This window comes from Protopterus annectens, chromosome 3.part1 (genome assembly GCF_019279795.1).
Source record: "Protopterus annectens isolate FY-2018-M chromosome 3.part1, PAN1.0, whole genome shotgun sequence".
NCBI classification, from domain to species: Eukaryota; Metazoa; Chordata; order Ceratodontiformes; family Protopteridae; genus Protopterus; species Protopterus annectens.
The window spans coordinates 1,543,036,831-1,543,050,421 of record NC_056732.1 but is presented as its reverse complement, the minus strand read 5'-3'; the positions used below and the strand labels follow the sequence as shown (position 1 = coordinate 1,543,050,421).

The window sequence follows — 13,591 nt, the reverse complement described above, 5'->3', positions numbered from 1 at the left end:
AGAGTGACAGTTCTGTACCATCTGTCACCAGGCATTCACCTTATATGTGATCATACAATAACGATAATCTAGAAGTAATCCAGAGAGCTGTCACCACTAAGGAAATCAAAAATAAATAGATCACTAAAATGCTGTATATATAGGTAACAACCAACTAACAAGCCCTATTGTCACTTCAGTTTTCAAAAAACTAAGGTATAAAATAAATACATGTAATATAGCAGTAACCCATGGCTGGGTGTGGGTAATGCTGGAATTACCCATGGTTGGTGTGTTTTGGTCACGAGGGTGAGATACATGCGTTTGACAATACAAAGTAATGAAGAGCTAACTATTAACAGATACACATATCTACATGTGCAAATATGCATGGAGTCCTATAAACAGTCTTCATGATGTACACTATCAATGGAGATTCCATACAGCTGAGCAGTCACATAACATTACTGCAATCTCTCAAATGTATGTGTTTATAAGAAAAGGTATGGACGAAATGCTAGCAAACAAGGTTGGTGTCAAGAACCTAAGTTTCAGAAACAAGTACACATATTAATTCTAAGGTAACCTGTTTAAGTTCTTTGCTAGGTAGCAAATTTCATGATGGCAGATTGACCTTAGAGGATGATGTTTCTCCTAGAACTTTTTAAAAGGTGAACATGCCAGTAATGGGAGAAACCTTGGTCTGTAAATAAGAGACAAAAGGGACATCATTTGAAAGTACAGGAGATAATTTGGAGGATACCCTCAGCAGTTCCTGGCAGGTGACTGTCTCTTTTGTAGTATGCAATACAGTAATATTGGAAAGTTATGGAAGAATCAGCATATTTTATTAGTAGGAGATTATAGGTTCATAGATAAGTAGTAGGCTAGCTGCCCTTGCGGGCCATTTTAAGCCTAGCCAGTTTCCCTTTCTGTGCTCAAATTAACCTATCTCATTTGGTTAGAGATTGGCCATATCCATCCCATGGTCAATAATTATATAGTACCCCTAATGAGAATAACTGGGATCACACCATAGATAATTTGAGAGGACCCATGCACAGGATAAAGCATTTAGGAGCTGCCTCTCTCCATTAGTAGTACAGGAGGCAGTCCTGCTGCAGTAAATTTTTGATTATGAAGCAGAAGGTTTACATGAAGAGGTAAGTGCAGTAATTGCTAGGCAGTAGTACTGGTGCTTATAGGTGTCCTTTTCTCAAAGGTCAAGAGAAGTTAAAGGCATATTAAGTTTCTCCAGAGTTTTGGCTGCTATGTGGTCAGTATGGAAAGTGAATGAGAGTTGTGGGTTGAAAGCAATATGCAAGTATTTTTGATGTGACACTGAAGGGATTATAGAGCATTGTCAACTATTTTAAGTGTCTGGCCATTGAAAAGTTTTTTTAAGTATTTCTAAAATCATAGATGAGAACTTTTGGCTACTGATTACTACATTGTAATCTGATTTGTGATTTTTTTTTGTAGATCACTGAATGATGGTTTAATATAAGGACCATCATGTTACCTGCCTAAAGTGTGCCGTATATGGGCAGTTAGAAGGTTGTTAATAAACGTGGAAAAGGGTGCAGGGCTTAGGACTGAATCCTGGGGGGTATCACTTCTGAGAGTGCCTTCATTTGAGGAGATGTTACTGGAAGTAATATTGTGAGCATTTTGCTGAGATAGTAGGAAGTAAAGTAGTTTATTGCAGGTTGTCCAAAACCCATATTGTTTGATAGTTTGTTGTGATTAACTTACTCAAAGGCTCGTTTAATGTCAATGACAAGAGTACCAGCTTCTCTGCCTTCCTAAATAGCTCAGTACTCCGAGTCCTCAGTAAAACATCTCCTTACCTTACTTGATAATCCAGGAAGACTATGGTCCTTGAATACCTTCTGGCAACTCTCTTATATTCCTCTCTTCTATTCACAAAAATCATCTCCTCCCTCTTGTTCAAAATGGAACAACGTTGTAATAAAATATCAAAATTTGCAACCACCGTCCCAATAAAACACATCATTGCTTAACAATCAGCCAGTTAAACTGGATGGAATTATCCAACTATCTAAGATTCATCCATCTTAAACTACCCATAGTCCACAACCTGCTGTATTGTATGATTTCTTTGTGTTAACTGAATAACCAGCTGGAGCTTTTCTCCTCAGACCTCCACTGAAAAGAGGCATCCCATGGCATAGTAAGAGTTTCACAATAAACAAATGCTAATAAATAGCAATGGACCAGTAGTCTGAGGGAGAATTAATGTAGAAAACTTTAAATATAGGACTAATATAAGCATCTTCTAGCTGTGACATAAAATGTGTGTTATTATGGATCGACTCAATATATGTATACATGCAAGGCTACTAGATTCAAAATCTTGAGGAATATGTGGTGAGGCTTGAGAGTTCCTGAGCTTTTTTGTTACATCAAGGGGCACCAGGTCACCCACTAATTGCTTTAGAGTGAGAGCTTAGAAATGGAAATCAGGTGTGATACCTGGAATAAAGTATCCAAATCTTTATAATGTGGTAGTTGGACTAGCAGACCTAAGCACAGGTGTGGTAAAAGCATTTATTATGTAGTTTCCAATGACATTCAGTATATTGTTATCCAGATGTTTAGATGATCTTGGCCCAAACTATAGGCTGTTGTTTAATAACTTGATAAATTTCCAGAAAAATTCCAGTTGCCCTAAGAACAAATTCTGTCTGTTTTTGATGTAATTAATCTTAGGTTAGAAGTAAAATTTTGTCCTGATTGTCTCTGCTTTTGTAATGTATTTTTATTTGATTCATTTAGGGGTCTGCATTTCAGTCTGTCAGTACAATGTCTCTCTGATTTAACTTACTTCTAATATCTTTAGTAGTCCAAGAACAAGATGCATGTTTTATTCTTTTTAATATAAGAGGAACAAACTATTTTGAATTTACACAAGGTAGTTGTAGGATATGTCAGTAGCAGTTATAGGGTTATTGCCACGAAAAAAATAGTCCCTTTTAATGTCTCAGTCTACATTGGACAGTTACCTTATTCTAATTCAGAGTCAGAACACATATTTTTATAACATGAAGTAGTTTAGCAGATCTAAAGGACCAATAGGAGATAATGAGGGTACAGGCAATGAGGGGCAAGGCTTTTGACAGTATCCCCAATGCTGATATTAATGTTTTGACAGTATCCCCAATGCTGATATTAATGTTTTAACAGTATCCCCAATGCTGATATGAATGAAATATTAAGCACACTTATTGTAAATTCCTGCATTTTTTTTGCTGGATTGCAAACTGGATACCCAACAGATCCCAAGTTGTGAAAGTTGCTGGTGCCCCCTTTGAATGTAAAATTTTAACTAGTGGGGTATCACAGGGGTCAGTGCAGGTTTCTCTCCTGTTTGGAATTCATTTTGCAGACATTCAAGCTAATATCCCAAAAGTTTGGCCAATCACCTTTGTTGAGGACTGGAAGCTGAACACTGTTTTTAAACTGTTCTAGCAAGGTGTAGAATATGAACACCCCTGACACATTGAAAACAGTCACAAGCTAAATGTAAAAATGCGCAGCACAGTAGCATTAACAAAAAAGCTGCTCCCACTTTATATGCTATAGGTGGTACTCCTCTTTAGGAAGATACCAACATAAGACACCTGCGTACTTATGTGGACAATTTTCTCATTCAGTCACCATGTTTCCACCATAGTCAGGAAGTCTGTGTATATGGCCCATTTAATTTCCAAGGGAATACCTTCAAGATCTAAAGATGTCCTTGTATTACTGCACTCTGTCCTTATCAAACCTGTCATTGAGTACACTGCCCCTTTTGGCATGCACAAAGCCAAGCAAATCACTCAACTGGAAAATCCCCAATAATTTTTAACCAAATAATTAGAAGGCTTTGCATCATACAGCAATCCTGACAGATTAGCACAAATCAACCTAATCTGAGAGGTTAGCACAAGTTTACCTATCTTGACAGGTTAGCACAAGTTTACCTATCCTGACAGGTTAGCACAAAAGTTTACCTATCCTGACAGGTTAGCGCAGATTTACCTACCCTGACAGGTTAACACAGGTTTACATATCCGGAAAGGTCAGCACAAGTCTACCTATCCTGACAGATTAGCACAAGTCTACCTAACCTGTTAGATTAGCACAAGTCTACCTATCTTGTTATATTACCACAAGTCTACCTATCTTGACAGGTTAGTACATGTCTACCTATCTTGACAAGTTAGCATAAGTTTACCTATCCTGACAGGTTAGCACACGTTTACCTACACACATTAGCCTACTTGTTGCTCTGAGGAGACATGTCTCACTTTTCAACACATGAAAGACTCAGTACTATTTGACTTCCTATTTCTTCACAAAATCAGTAGTTCTATAAAAACTTGTACTAGGGACCAAAATGTATACCATCAAATAAACAAGACACATTGGAGGGATAGTCTCCAACACAAAGTACAGACAATGAGAGTTCTAGCCAGAACAGAATTTTTGGGAGAAAGACAGTCATGGGATTTATAGGGTATGTTGGCTTCAAGTTTAGCTACCTTTTTGTAACATTGCTCTAGGAATATAAGTATTGTTGTCTGTAGGGTTATTAGTATAGAAGAAGCCTAGAGAAAAGCTGGGAGCAACAGGGAAGATGACAGGTATTCTTTCTGGTTGCTAGGGTAAGATATTGTTTGATTCTATATAATGCTCCTAATTCTGATTTTTTTTAATGATGTCTCTTATGAGGAGGCAAAAGTTGAAGCTTTCATCTATTGTTACTCTTAGATGTTTTGTGTTACAGACCTGTTCAGTTTGTTAAGGTTTAGTGAAGTAAATGCAAAGTGGGATTTTTGTTCATACAATTGTTTTGAGGTGAATAGAATTAATTTAAAAATTTTAGGGTTTAGAAGTAGTTGTAAATTGCTCAGTTATAATTTTATTCAGAAAAGGGATTCCTGGGTGATGGTTTGTAGTTTGTCTAGATTTTTGCAGATCAGATCAGAGTGGAGTCATCAGTGTACTGCAATAGTAGCATATTTTGTAGCTCTGTGGTGACCATTTATGAAGATTCTGAACAACGGTGACTCCATTTTGGATCCTTGGATGTTTTCTATCTGTAGCCAACTTCTGTTTTTCAACCCTGTACAAGATTTTTTTTCATATATTAATATTGTAGGTGTGTTACAACATGATGAATATTTCCAGCCAAATCTTGCTTTTCAAACCTTGAACTATAAATAATTATAGTACTTATAACATTAATTGTGTGTGATGCTCCCATTTTATTATTTTTGCTTTGTGTAGCTTTTTTCCTCAGGTCTCATGTAAAGGGGTAATGCTTTGATTGATGTTACCAGTAAACAAATGCAAATAAACAAATAATTAATAAATGTAAATAAATCAGTTGATTCCTATCTATATTACAACACTGACATTAAATACATTTTTTCACTGACTGTTTCACAATGCACACAGCCAACTGCCCACTTCACTCTAAATATGGCAACTGATAAGCACTTATAAACTTGCCCAGCTTTTTGCCCTCTTTTAAGAACAATGATACTCTCTGCATGCATAACACTATTCTATAGAGGAGCAAACTGAAAATCTATAATTCAAGACATTCACTATGATAATGAGCATATATTGCATGTGCTACAGCAAATTTACATTGAATCGGTGTGATGTTTTTACAGTGACACAAGTTCCTTACACACACACACACACACACACACACACACACACACACACACACACACACACACACACACACACACACACACACACACACACACACACACACACACACACACACACACACACACACACACACACACACTGATATGTTGTACTACTTCACATCTACTTACCCTGGGTTCTGTAGTTAACAACAGCCACTGTAATATGAATTTCCCCAGGACACACATCGGGAGAAGAGCTGACTGAGTAATAACGGGGCAGTAGCAGAGGAAGCTGTGTCAGGAGCAGGGAGGTGGGAACGTCAACAGATGGGAACTCCTGTAGTGTCTCAACAATGGTAGGGCTGTTAAACCATTTCCAGTTCTCATACTCTGCTGTGTCCTAGACAGGGGCAAAAGCCAGAAAAATTATGGGAGAAGATAAGAAAGAACCTTCAGTATCAGTGTATGGTCATGACAAACTCATCTTTTATGATAGGGCTGCAGATCTCTTACTACACTGTTGGCTTATTTACTTGTTAACAAATAAAAGTTACCTAATACAGGTCCACATTTCACTGATAACTTGGTCTGACTGAAACATACATCTACTGAGGTAAATGAATGATACATTTTTATACAAAGCTGAGAGACATTATTCCTTGCTGAAAGTCATTCATGGTACAGCAGGCGACTAATAAAGAGTTATTCTTCAATGACATGTTAATTGGTACAAATCCAGTATAAGCTAAGAGAAATACCAATACATTCATTAAAAAAGAAATGGAATTTGACAACAGATAAGGATATAATTTGTACATTTTCCCATCTTATCAGTTAAGTTGGAAATGTTGCTTCACCATTAGATTATTTTTTATTTTATATCATGCCTCATAAGAACTCTATTACATATGTACTATCTACAGCTGAAGTATGTTATTGTTATTGTCTCTAATGTTTCTTAAGATAGGCTACACTAATTCTCTACCACTTCTTCTGTGAATTAAAACTTCATTGTTTTGCCCCTGAGTCACACCCCCTTGTATCGGATTACCACTCAGATTTTGTAAATGATACACATTTGAAGTGTATAGGTGCCAGTTAAAAATCACAACTGTTTCTTTAATGTTCCCTCTCTGTCTTCATGAGTATTTATCTTCATGTGCAATAGTCTCTTTTTACAGTACTTCTGCTACAGACTATGCACCATTTTGCTTTGTTCACATGAACAATTTCATATAGCCTGCATCCTTAAAATGAGAAGGTATGAAGAAGTACATATTTTAAATGGGTCTTAACTGTCATCTACCCTTGAGAAATAATAACTTTTTTGTAGGTGATACTTATATAACTGTGTCCACTATTCCATGAGAATTCATTGCTGTTTTTTCCACACTGAATGCTTAACCAATATGCCATCTTTTATGATTGCACTTCAGTCTGTTTCTCATTCATTGTTGCCCCTACTTCTTAATTAGATTTGTAAACTTTTTCTGGATGCATTATGTTGCATTATGTTGTGTTTCTCTCAGTGAATTTGAAATGTGTAAGTCATCCATTCTTGACAAGTTTTCTTTTAATCATGTTACTTCAACTTTGGTGCATCGCTTTCTTTTACTTCTGCAATAAACTTTTCCTTCCAGACACAACATAATATTAATAATAAAAAAGTTCAAAAGAATGGTGCACCTTTGTGGTACCTCATTTGTCAAATGGCTGCTCACCTGAATGGGCTACATGCATTAACAGCCTCTTACCCCATTGCCTATGCAGTTTCTTATTCATGCTAACAACGTAGGGCTGTTCCATGTTTTCCTGATTTGTTCACTGATTTATTGTGTCATATATTGTCAAATGCTTTTTTTGAGCTGTAAGTGGGCCACATCCACACCCCTTTTATGAAATAATATCCTGTTTACACAGTAAAAGAAAAAACTGTGTTTGATGTGTCGGGCATGCCTTACTGCTGTCAATTTATATTGTCTTTGGTCTGGTGCCCCACTAACTACAATGTCTAAATAATTTTCTTTCAGCACTGTCTCCCTGCTTTTCTGTGGAACAAAATACCACTATATTCTCCAGCTTTGATGTCGCTATTTTGTGAAATTGAATCATATCACTCTTCACCCCCTCCTTCCCATGATTTGTTAAAAAATAAGGTCACTTTAGCAGCATTATCACTGTTCATTTTTTAGGAGCTCTAGGGTGAAGCTTTTCAGATCCCACTGCCTTCTTTTTATATAGGTTTTGGAATTGCTTCAGGAATCTTTGAAATGTTGGAGTCAACCCTGAACAGAAATTTTTGTTTAGCCGTCTTGTTTTTTATTAGGATTCTGTCAAATCCCATCTCTTTGTATAAGTTTTACTGCCCCTCTCAGTTTTGTTCTTTGTTCCCTTGTGTTATCTGTCTTCCTTTTCGAATGGACTGGCTATCCCTTTCTTATTTGTCTTCTGAATGCTTTTATGTATCTTACTGAATTAACTGGTATGTTTATTTATATTTCCTAAATTCTAAAGTTTTTTTTTACCTTTTATGACATTTCATTTATATCTTCTTTCTCTCTTTCTCAGTTTGAGCAGGCTGGTCCAGAGTTGCTCTTTCCTGTACACATTCTAGCTAAACTGTTTTTCTTTCTGCCTAGAATATGTCAAGAATTATCTTTTCTAACTCATGGCTGCATTTGGTGCATTTCAATCAACATCTACTATACTAAATGTTCTCTTCAACTCTACTTCATTTTTTTCTCTTTTTTTTCTAAGGATGGGATGGGCTTCATTCAATAAGGGCACTTGTGAATCATACTTAACTGTATTTAGGTCAAGAGCTTTCTTGGTTACCTTTGGTGGACATTCCATGCACACAGTCTGATGATGGAAAAAGATGCATATCCAAGAAACATTTTAGGTATGGATTTTCCAGGAAACATGGTAGAGGAACCAGAGTTATTACTTAAGCACTGTAGTATCCTAAGAATTTTCCCAAGATTTGAGCCATTTCCCAAGATGATGATAGTGAGTATGATGTATTCCTGTAATATTCATTCAACAGAGCCATATCATTAATAATAATGGTTGGGGTGGGCATAATGGCTAAGGTGTTTACATCACACACAAGAGGTACAGGATTTGATTCTTACCAAGGGAATTAGCTAGGCTTGAAATGACCCATAAGGGCAGCTAGCCTAGTACTTGCCTATGAACCAATGAATAAAGTCATATCCACCAGATGAAAACACCCTTCAGGAAGGTCTAATACAGAAAAGTGTTTGGTGCCAAAGCCCTGAGTAAATATGTTATTAACAAAGCACTCTTAAAAGCTGATTCATTAGTCAGGGATCTGGGAAATCTTGTAGATAGTAACCTTGCCTTCAACCAACATTTTCCAAGGTAGTAAGGAAATCCTTCTATGTTGCTCAACGTATAAGCAAGAGCATGGCATCTAGAGCCAGAGAGGTGATGATACGACAGTACTCAACCTTCATCAGGCACACCATAGAGTATAATGCCACCTTCGGTATGTACCTGACCAGACACATGCAGCAAATGGAACATTCACAAAGGTTCCTTACAAAATGAATACAGGGAGTAAACTTAACTTGGTATCATATAGACTTTGGCAGCACACTGGTGCAGCAGATAGTGTTGTCGCCTCACAATAAGAGGTTTCCTAGTCTGATGCTTGGCTGGGGTGCCTTCTGTATGGAGTCTGCATGTCCTCTTTGTGTTTGCAAGGGTTTCCTCTGGGTGCTCTGGTTTCCTTCCACATTCCAGTGACATGCAGTAGGTGGATTGGATACACTGAATTGGCCATAGGTGTGAATGAGTGTGTGCGTGTGATGTGGATGACCTACTGTGGCAGTGCTAGCCACCTGGTGGTGTAAACCTTGGCTCTAGATGATTGTCACTGTTGAAGTGACATCCTGACCCCGATATACAAAAATGGGGAAAAGGGGTTGTGAATGGATGGATGGAAGGATACAGACTTCTGAAAGGTAATCTTTGTCTGACATACAAGGTATTCCTGGACCCTCTTTTGATAAATCTTTTATACATGCACAAAACAAACAGCATCAGAACTACTGGATTAAAAGACCTAAATTTTGCTTGCACCATAAATAGGACATGTGGACAGACAAATATGTTTTTCAGAGAATTTTCATTCATTCTCAGGAACAGGCTCCCCATCCATGTGAAACAGAGTTCTTCCTTATCCCTATTTAGGCACAACTTGAACCTACTGATGGGAAATCAGAAATTCACCCCTCATCTGGCTCCTATGTCTCTGATGGGCAGAGGCAGTCAGAATATAAATCAAATTAGTGGGTAACATTTGGGATACACAGCTAGGCTTTTAAGGGCCCTAGTGGTCATTAGCCTAGTATACACCAATGACTGTATGAACCTATGAAATGTATTGCCAGGGAGATGGGTAAGAGGAACCTGGTTAACATAATCAGTGTGAACATCACTAAAGACTGAGAAAGGTGGAGAGGTGAGTGGAGAGTGGGACACAAAAAATGATAGTAAGGGGAGTGCTTATGGAAAGAAGAGGTGACTAGCAGTGAGCCATATGAACCATGTTTAATGTACACATATTTGACCTCATATATAACATGGTAAATTACTTTAGCATCTTTACTGAAAACACCAAGTTGCTGGGGATAATATCTATATCACTACAAAAGTTGCCAAGGCCCTAACAATTTTTTTTCAGGTCTATGTCAGCTTATCGAAAGCTAAAAAGAGTGAATGCTCTTTGATCAAACCATAAACATTGAACAACCTAAATATTGAAGACACAGAACAGCGATTTTTTTCCCCAGGGGAAAAAAATTGCTGTTCCGCAAAAAAAAAAAAAAAAAAAAAAAGACAAATGAAAACACAACATAAAGTGGGGAGCTTTGCCCCCCACTTAAATATACCAACTCCAAGATCGCACCACAGTGGAAGAAATGGCAAACTCCTGAAAACAGCCCAACAATTTTTTTCCCTTGGGAAAAAATCTCTGTTCCGTGTCTTCAACATTTGGGTTGTTCGACGTTTAGGGTTCAATTAAAGAGCATTCACTCTTCTCACCTTTCAATAAGCTGATGTAGACCCGTTTTATTTATGGTCTGAGGGGTATAACTCAACTTCATGTCCAGAAGGGTTCAAAGTTGGAAACCCACAACAAGAGAACTTGTGCTTATTATTGTAGAATGTATGAACAGTCAGGCTCAGAAATGACAGAGTGCCAGTAAAGAAAAAGCCAGATGTCAAAGGAAGTATACAAGAGGTATGGTAATGTGTGTATTATTCGTGGATAGCAGGGGTATGAGGAGATGTGATTAGGTATGTATTACCCATGGACAGAAGGGAGATGAGGAGGCGTGGTATCATACATTACCATGGATATCAGGGGATGAGGAGGTGTGGTAAGGTGTGTATTATTCATGGACAAAAGAGAGATTAGGAGGTGTAGTAACGTGCATTATCCATGGATAACAGGGGATGAGAAGGTGTGGTAGGGTGTGTATTATCCATGGACAGAAAGGAGATGACGAGGTGCAGTAACATATATTATCCATGGATATCAGGGGATGAGGAGGTGTGGTAAGATGTGTATATTGCATGGACAGAAGGGGCAGAAGGAGTTGTCGTCCATGGATAGGAAGGCTCTTGCTACCCCCATAGTGCCTTTTTTAGGTAAGGCTCAAAAGACAAACCCACCTCCATAGGTATCACAAGGGATAAGAAACTAAGAGTAATGCTACTCAATGCCAGAAGTCTAAACCTCAAGATGCACGCACTCAAAACTCTCCTTAGCATGGAGAACATCGATATCTGTGCAGTAGCAGAAACCTGGTTCAAGGCTCCTGAGAGCACCCAAGCACTACCAGGTTATACCTTATACCATGCTTTTCAGGCCCAAAACTTGAACCGAACCACAAAAGGAGGGGGAATATCAATATTCATCAAAGATACCCACACCTCCAGGTTGGTGGCACAACACGAAGCATCAGAGTCTATCCATGTGCAACTAACAGTGGGTAAAACTGCCTTCCAGTTTATAGCCTGCTACAGACCACCCTCCCAAACCCAGGAACCCCAATCGGCCTTCCTGAGAACACTGGAAAATATGAAGGTCTCTCCAAACACCATTATATTGGGCGACGTCAACTACCCAAACATAGACTGGGAGCATTACTCTAGCTCCAACACCCTAGCCCAAAGGTTCCTAGAATTTATAAACTCAAATGCTATGGAACAACTTGTTACCACTCCCACAAGAGGGGAAAACATACTGGACCTGATCATCACCAACATGGGGACTCTATGCTCCAGACCAGAAGTGTATCCCTCACTGGTAAGATCAGACCATAAACTAATCTCACTGGATATTCACATCCCAACCCCACCCCCTGCCCAGAAAACCACAGTGAAAAACTTTTCTAAAGCAAATTTCACACTCCTCAAAACCAAGGTGGAATCCTTCAAAGCCCCCGGGCCTGTGGAAAATACGGCCCAGACCACAGAATCCTTTATAAACGCATTCTGTGAACATCTTCAGGAATGCATGGATCATGCAATCCCAAAAAAACCAAGACCCAATCCTCCAAAGGCAGACGTCCTGTCTGCTGGACCCCAGCCATAAACAAACTATACAACAGAAGGAGGAAGCTACTACATGATAGAGCAAAATCCCAAAAAGGGAAGGCATCTCTGATCAGTATTAGCAAAAAACTATGGGCACTCATAAAATCATCTAAGGCCAGCTTCGAGAGAAAAATTGCACAGGACACTAAGGATAATCACAAGGCTTTCTTTAGTTATGCTAGGAACCTGGTGGGAATTCCCAGATATGCTCAGAATTAGTCCAAAATGACAAAAAATACACCTGAACCCACAGACATTGCCAACATCCTAGCTGACAGGTTCGGCACAAACTTCTCCCCCACTCCCCACCAAATGGGCAAATATCTATCCCAGCAGAGTGCTGCCCCCCTGACATCTCAGATGCTCAGGTAAGAGCCACCCTCTCCAAAGCAAAAAACACAGCATCAATAGGACCAGACGGTGTCCCGGGCTGCATCCTACATGAACTCCAAGAAGAGCTAAACCCAAACATAAAACTACTGTTCAATCTCAGCCTTACTACAGGATATGTACCCAAAGAGTGGTGTACAGCAACAGTGGTCCCTCTCCACAAAGGTGGTGCCTCAACGGATCCTGGAAACTCTCGCCCATAAGCCTGACTAGCTTGGTCTGCAAAGCTATGGAAAGGATCATCATGGACCTCATAAATAAAGATATTGGGGACCTTCAGACACTGGATCCTACCCAGTTCGGCTTTGTTAAGGGCAGATCCTGCCTCTTAAACCTGGTTGATTTCTTTGAAACAGTCACCAAGGCCATTGACGAAGGGAAGGTGGTCCACACAGCCTACCTGGACCTCGCAAAAGCCTTCGATACAATACCCCAGTCGGGCATTATAGATAAACTCACCAGCTTAAATATAAACCCCTATGTCACTAGATGGGTTGCAAACTGGCTCAAGGACAGAACCCACATGGTTAGAATTGCTGGAGCCATGTCAGACTCCAAACCAGTTACAAGTGGCATCCCACAAGGCTCAGTCCTGGGACCTCTCTTGTTCGGTATATATTTCTCGGAGGTACAGGCCAACATGGAAGGACTGTGGCTGACCAAGTTCGCAGATGACTGCAAACTGGGCGCCATAATCGACTCTCCAGCCAACACAAGCATCCTCCAAAAGGGCCTCATAGAAACAGACAACTGGTGCCAGAGCCATGGCCTCAAGCTAAACACCAAAAGTGTATAGTTATCCCCTTTGGCAAAAACAAAGTGCCCACAAATTACCACATAGGTGGTAATCCATTAAGTACAGAAGAAGTAATTAGGGACCTGGGGACCCAAGTTGATAGCAATCTCTCATTTGA

At 39.1% G+C, this 13,591-nt stretch overlaps 1 protein-coding gene across 1 annotated transcript in view; it reads right to left on the bottom strand.

Moving 5' to 3' along the window:
- LOC122797801 (nitric oxide synthase, brain-like) overlaps nucleotides 1-13,591 on the bottom strand; it is a 317,433-nt gene that overhangs the window by 51,232 nt on the left and 252,610 nt on the right. The window contains exon 18 of the mRNA XM_044066321.1: nucleotides 5,844-6,054. Within this exon, the coding sequence (XP_043922256.1) occupies nucleotides 5,844-6,054 (211 nt within the window). The remainder of the gene's footprint in view (nucleotides 1-5,843; nucleotides 6,055-13,591) is intronic.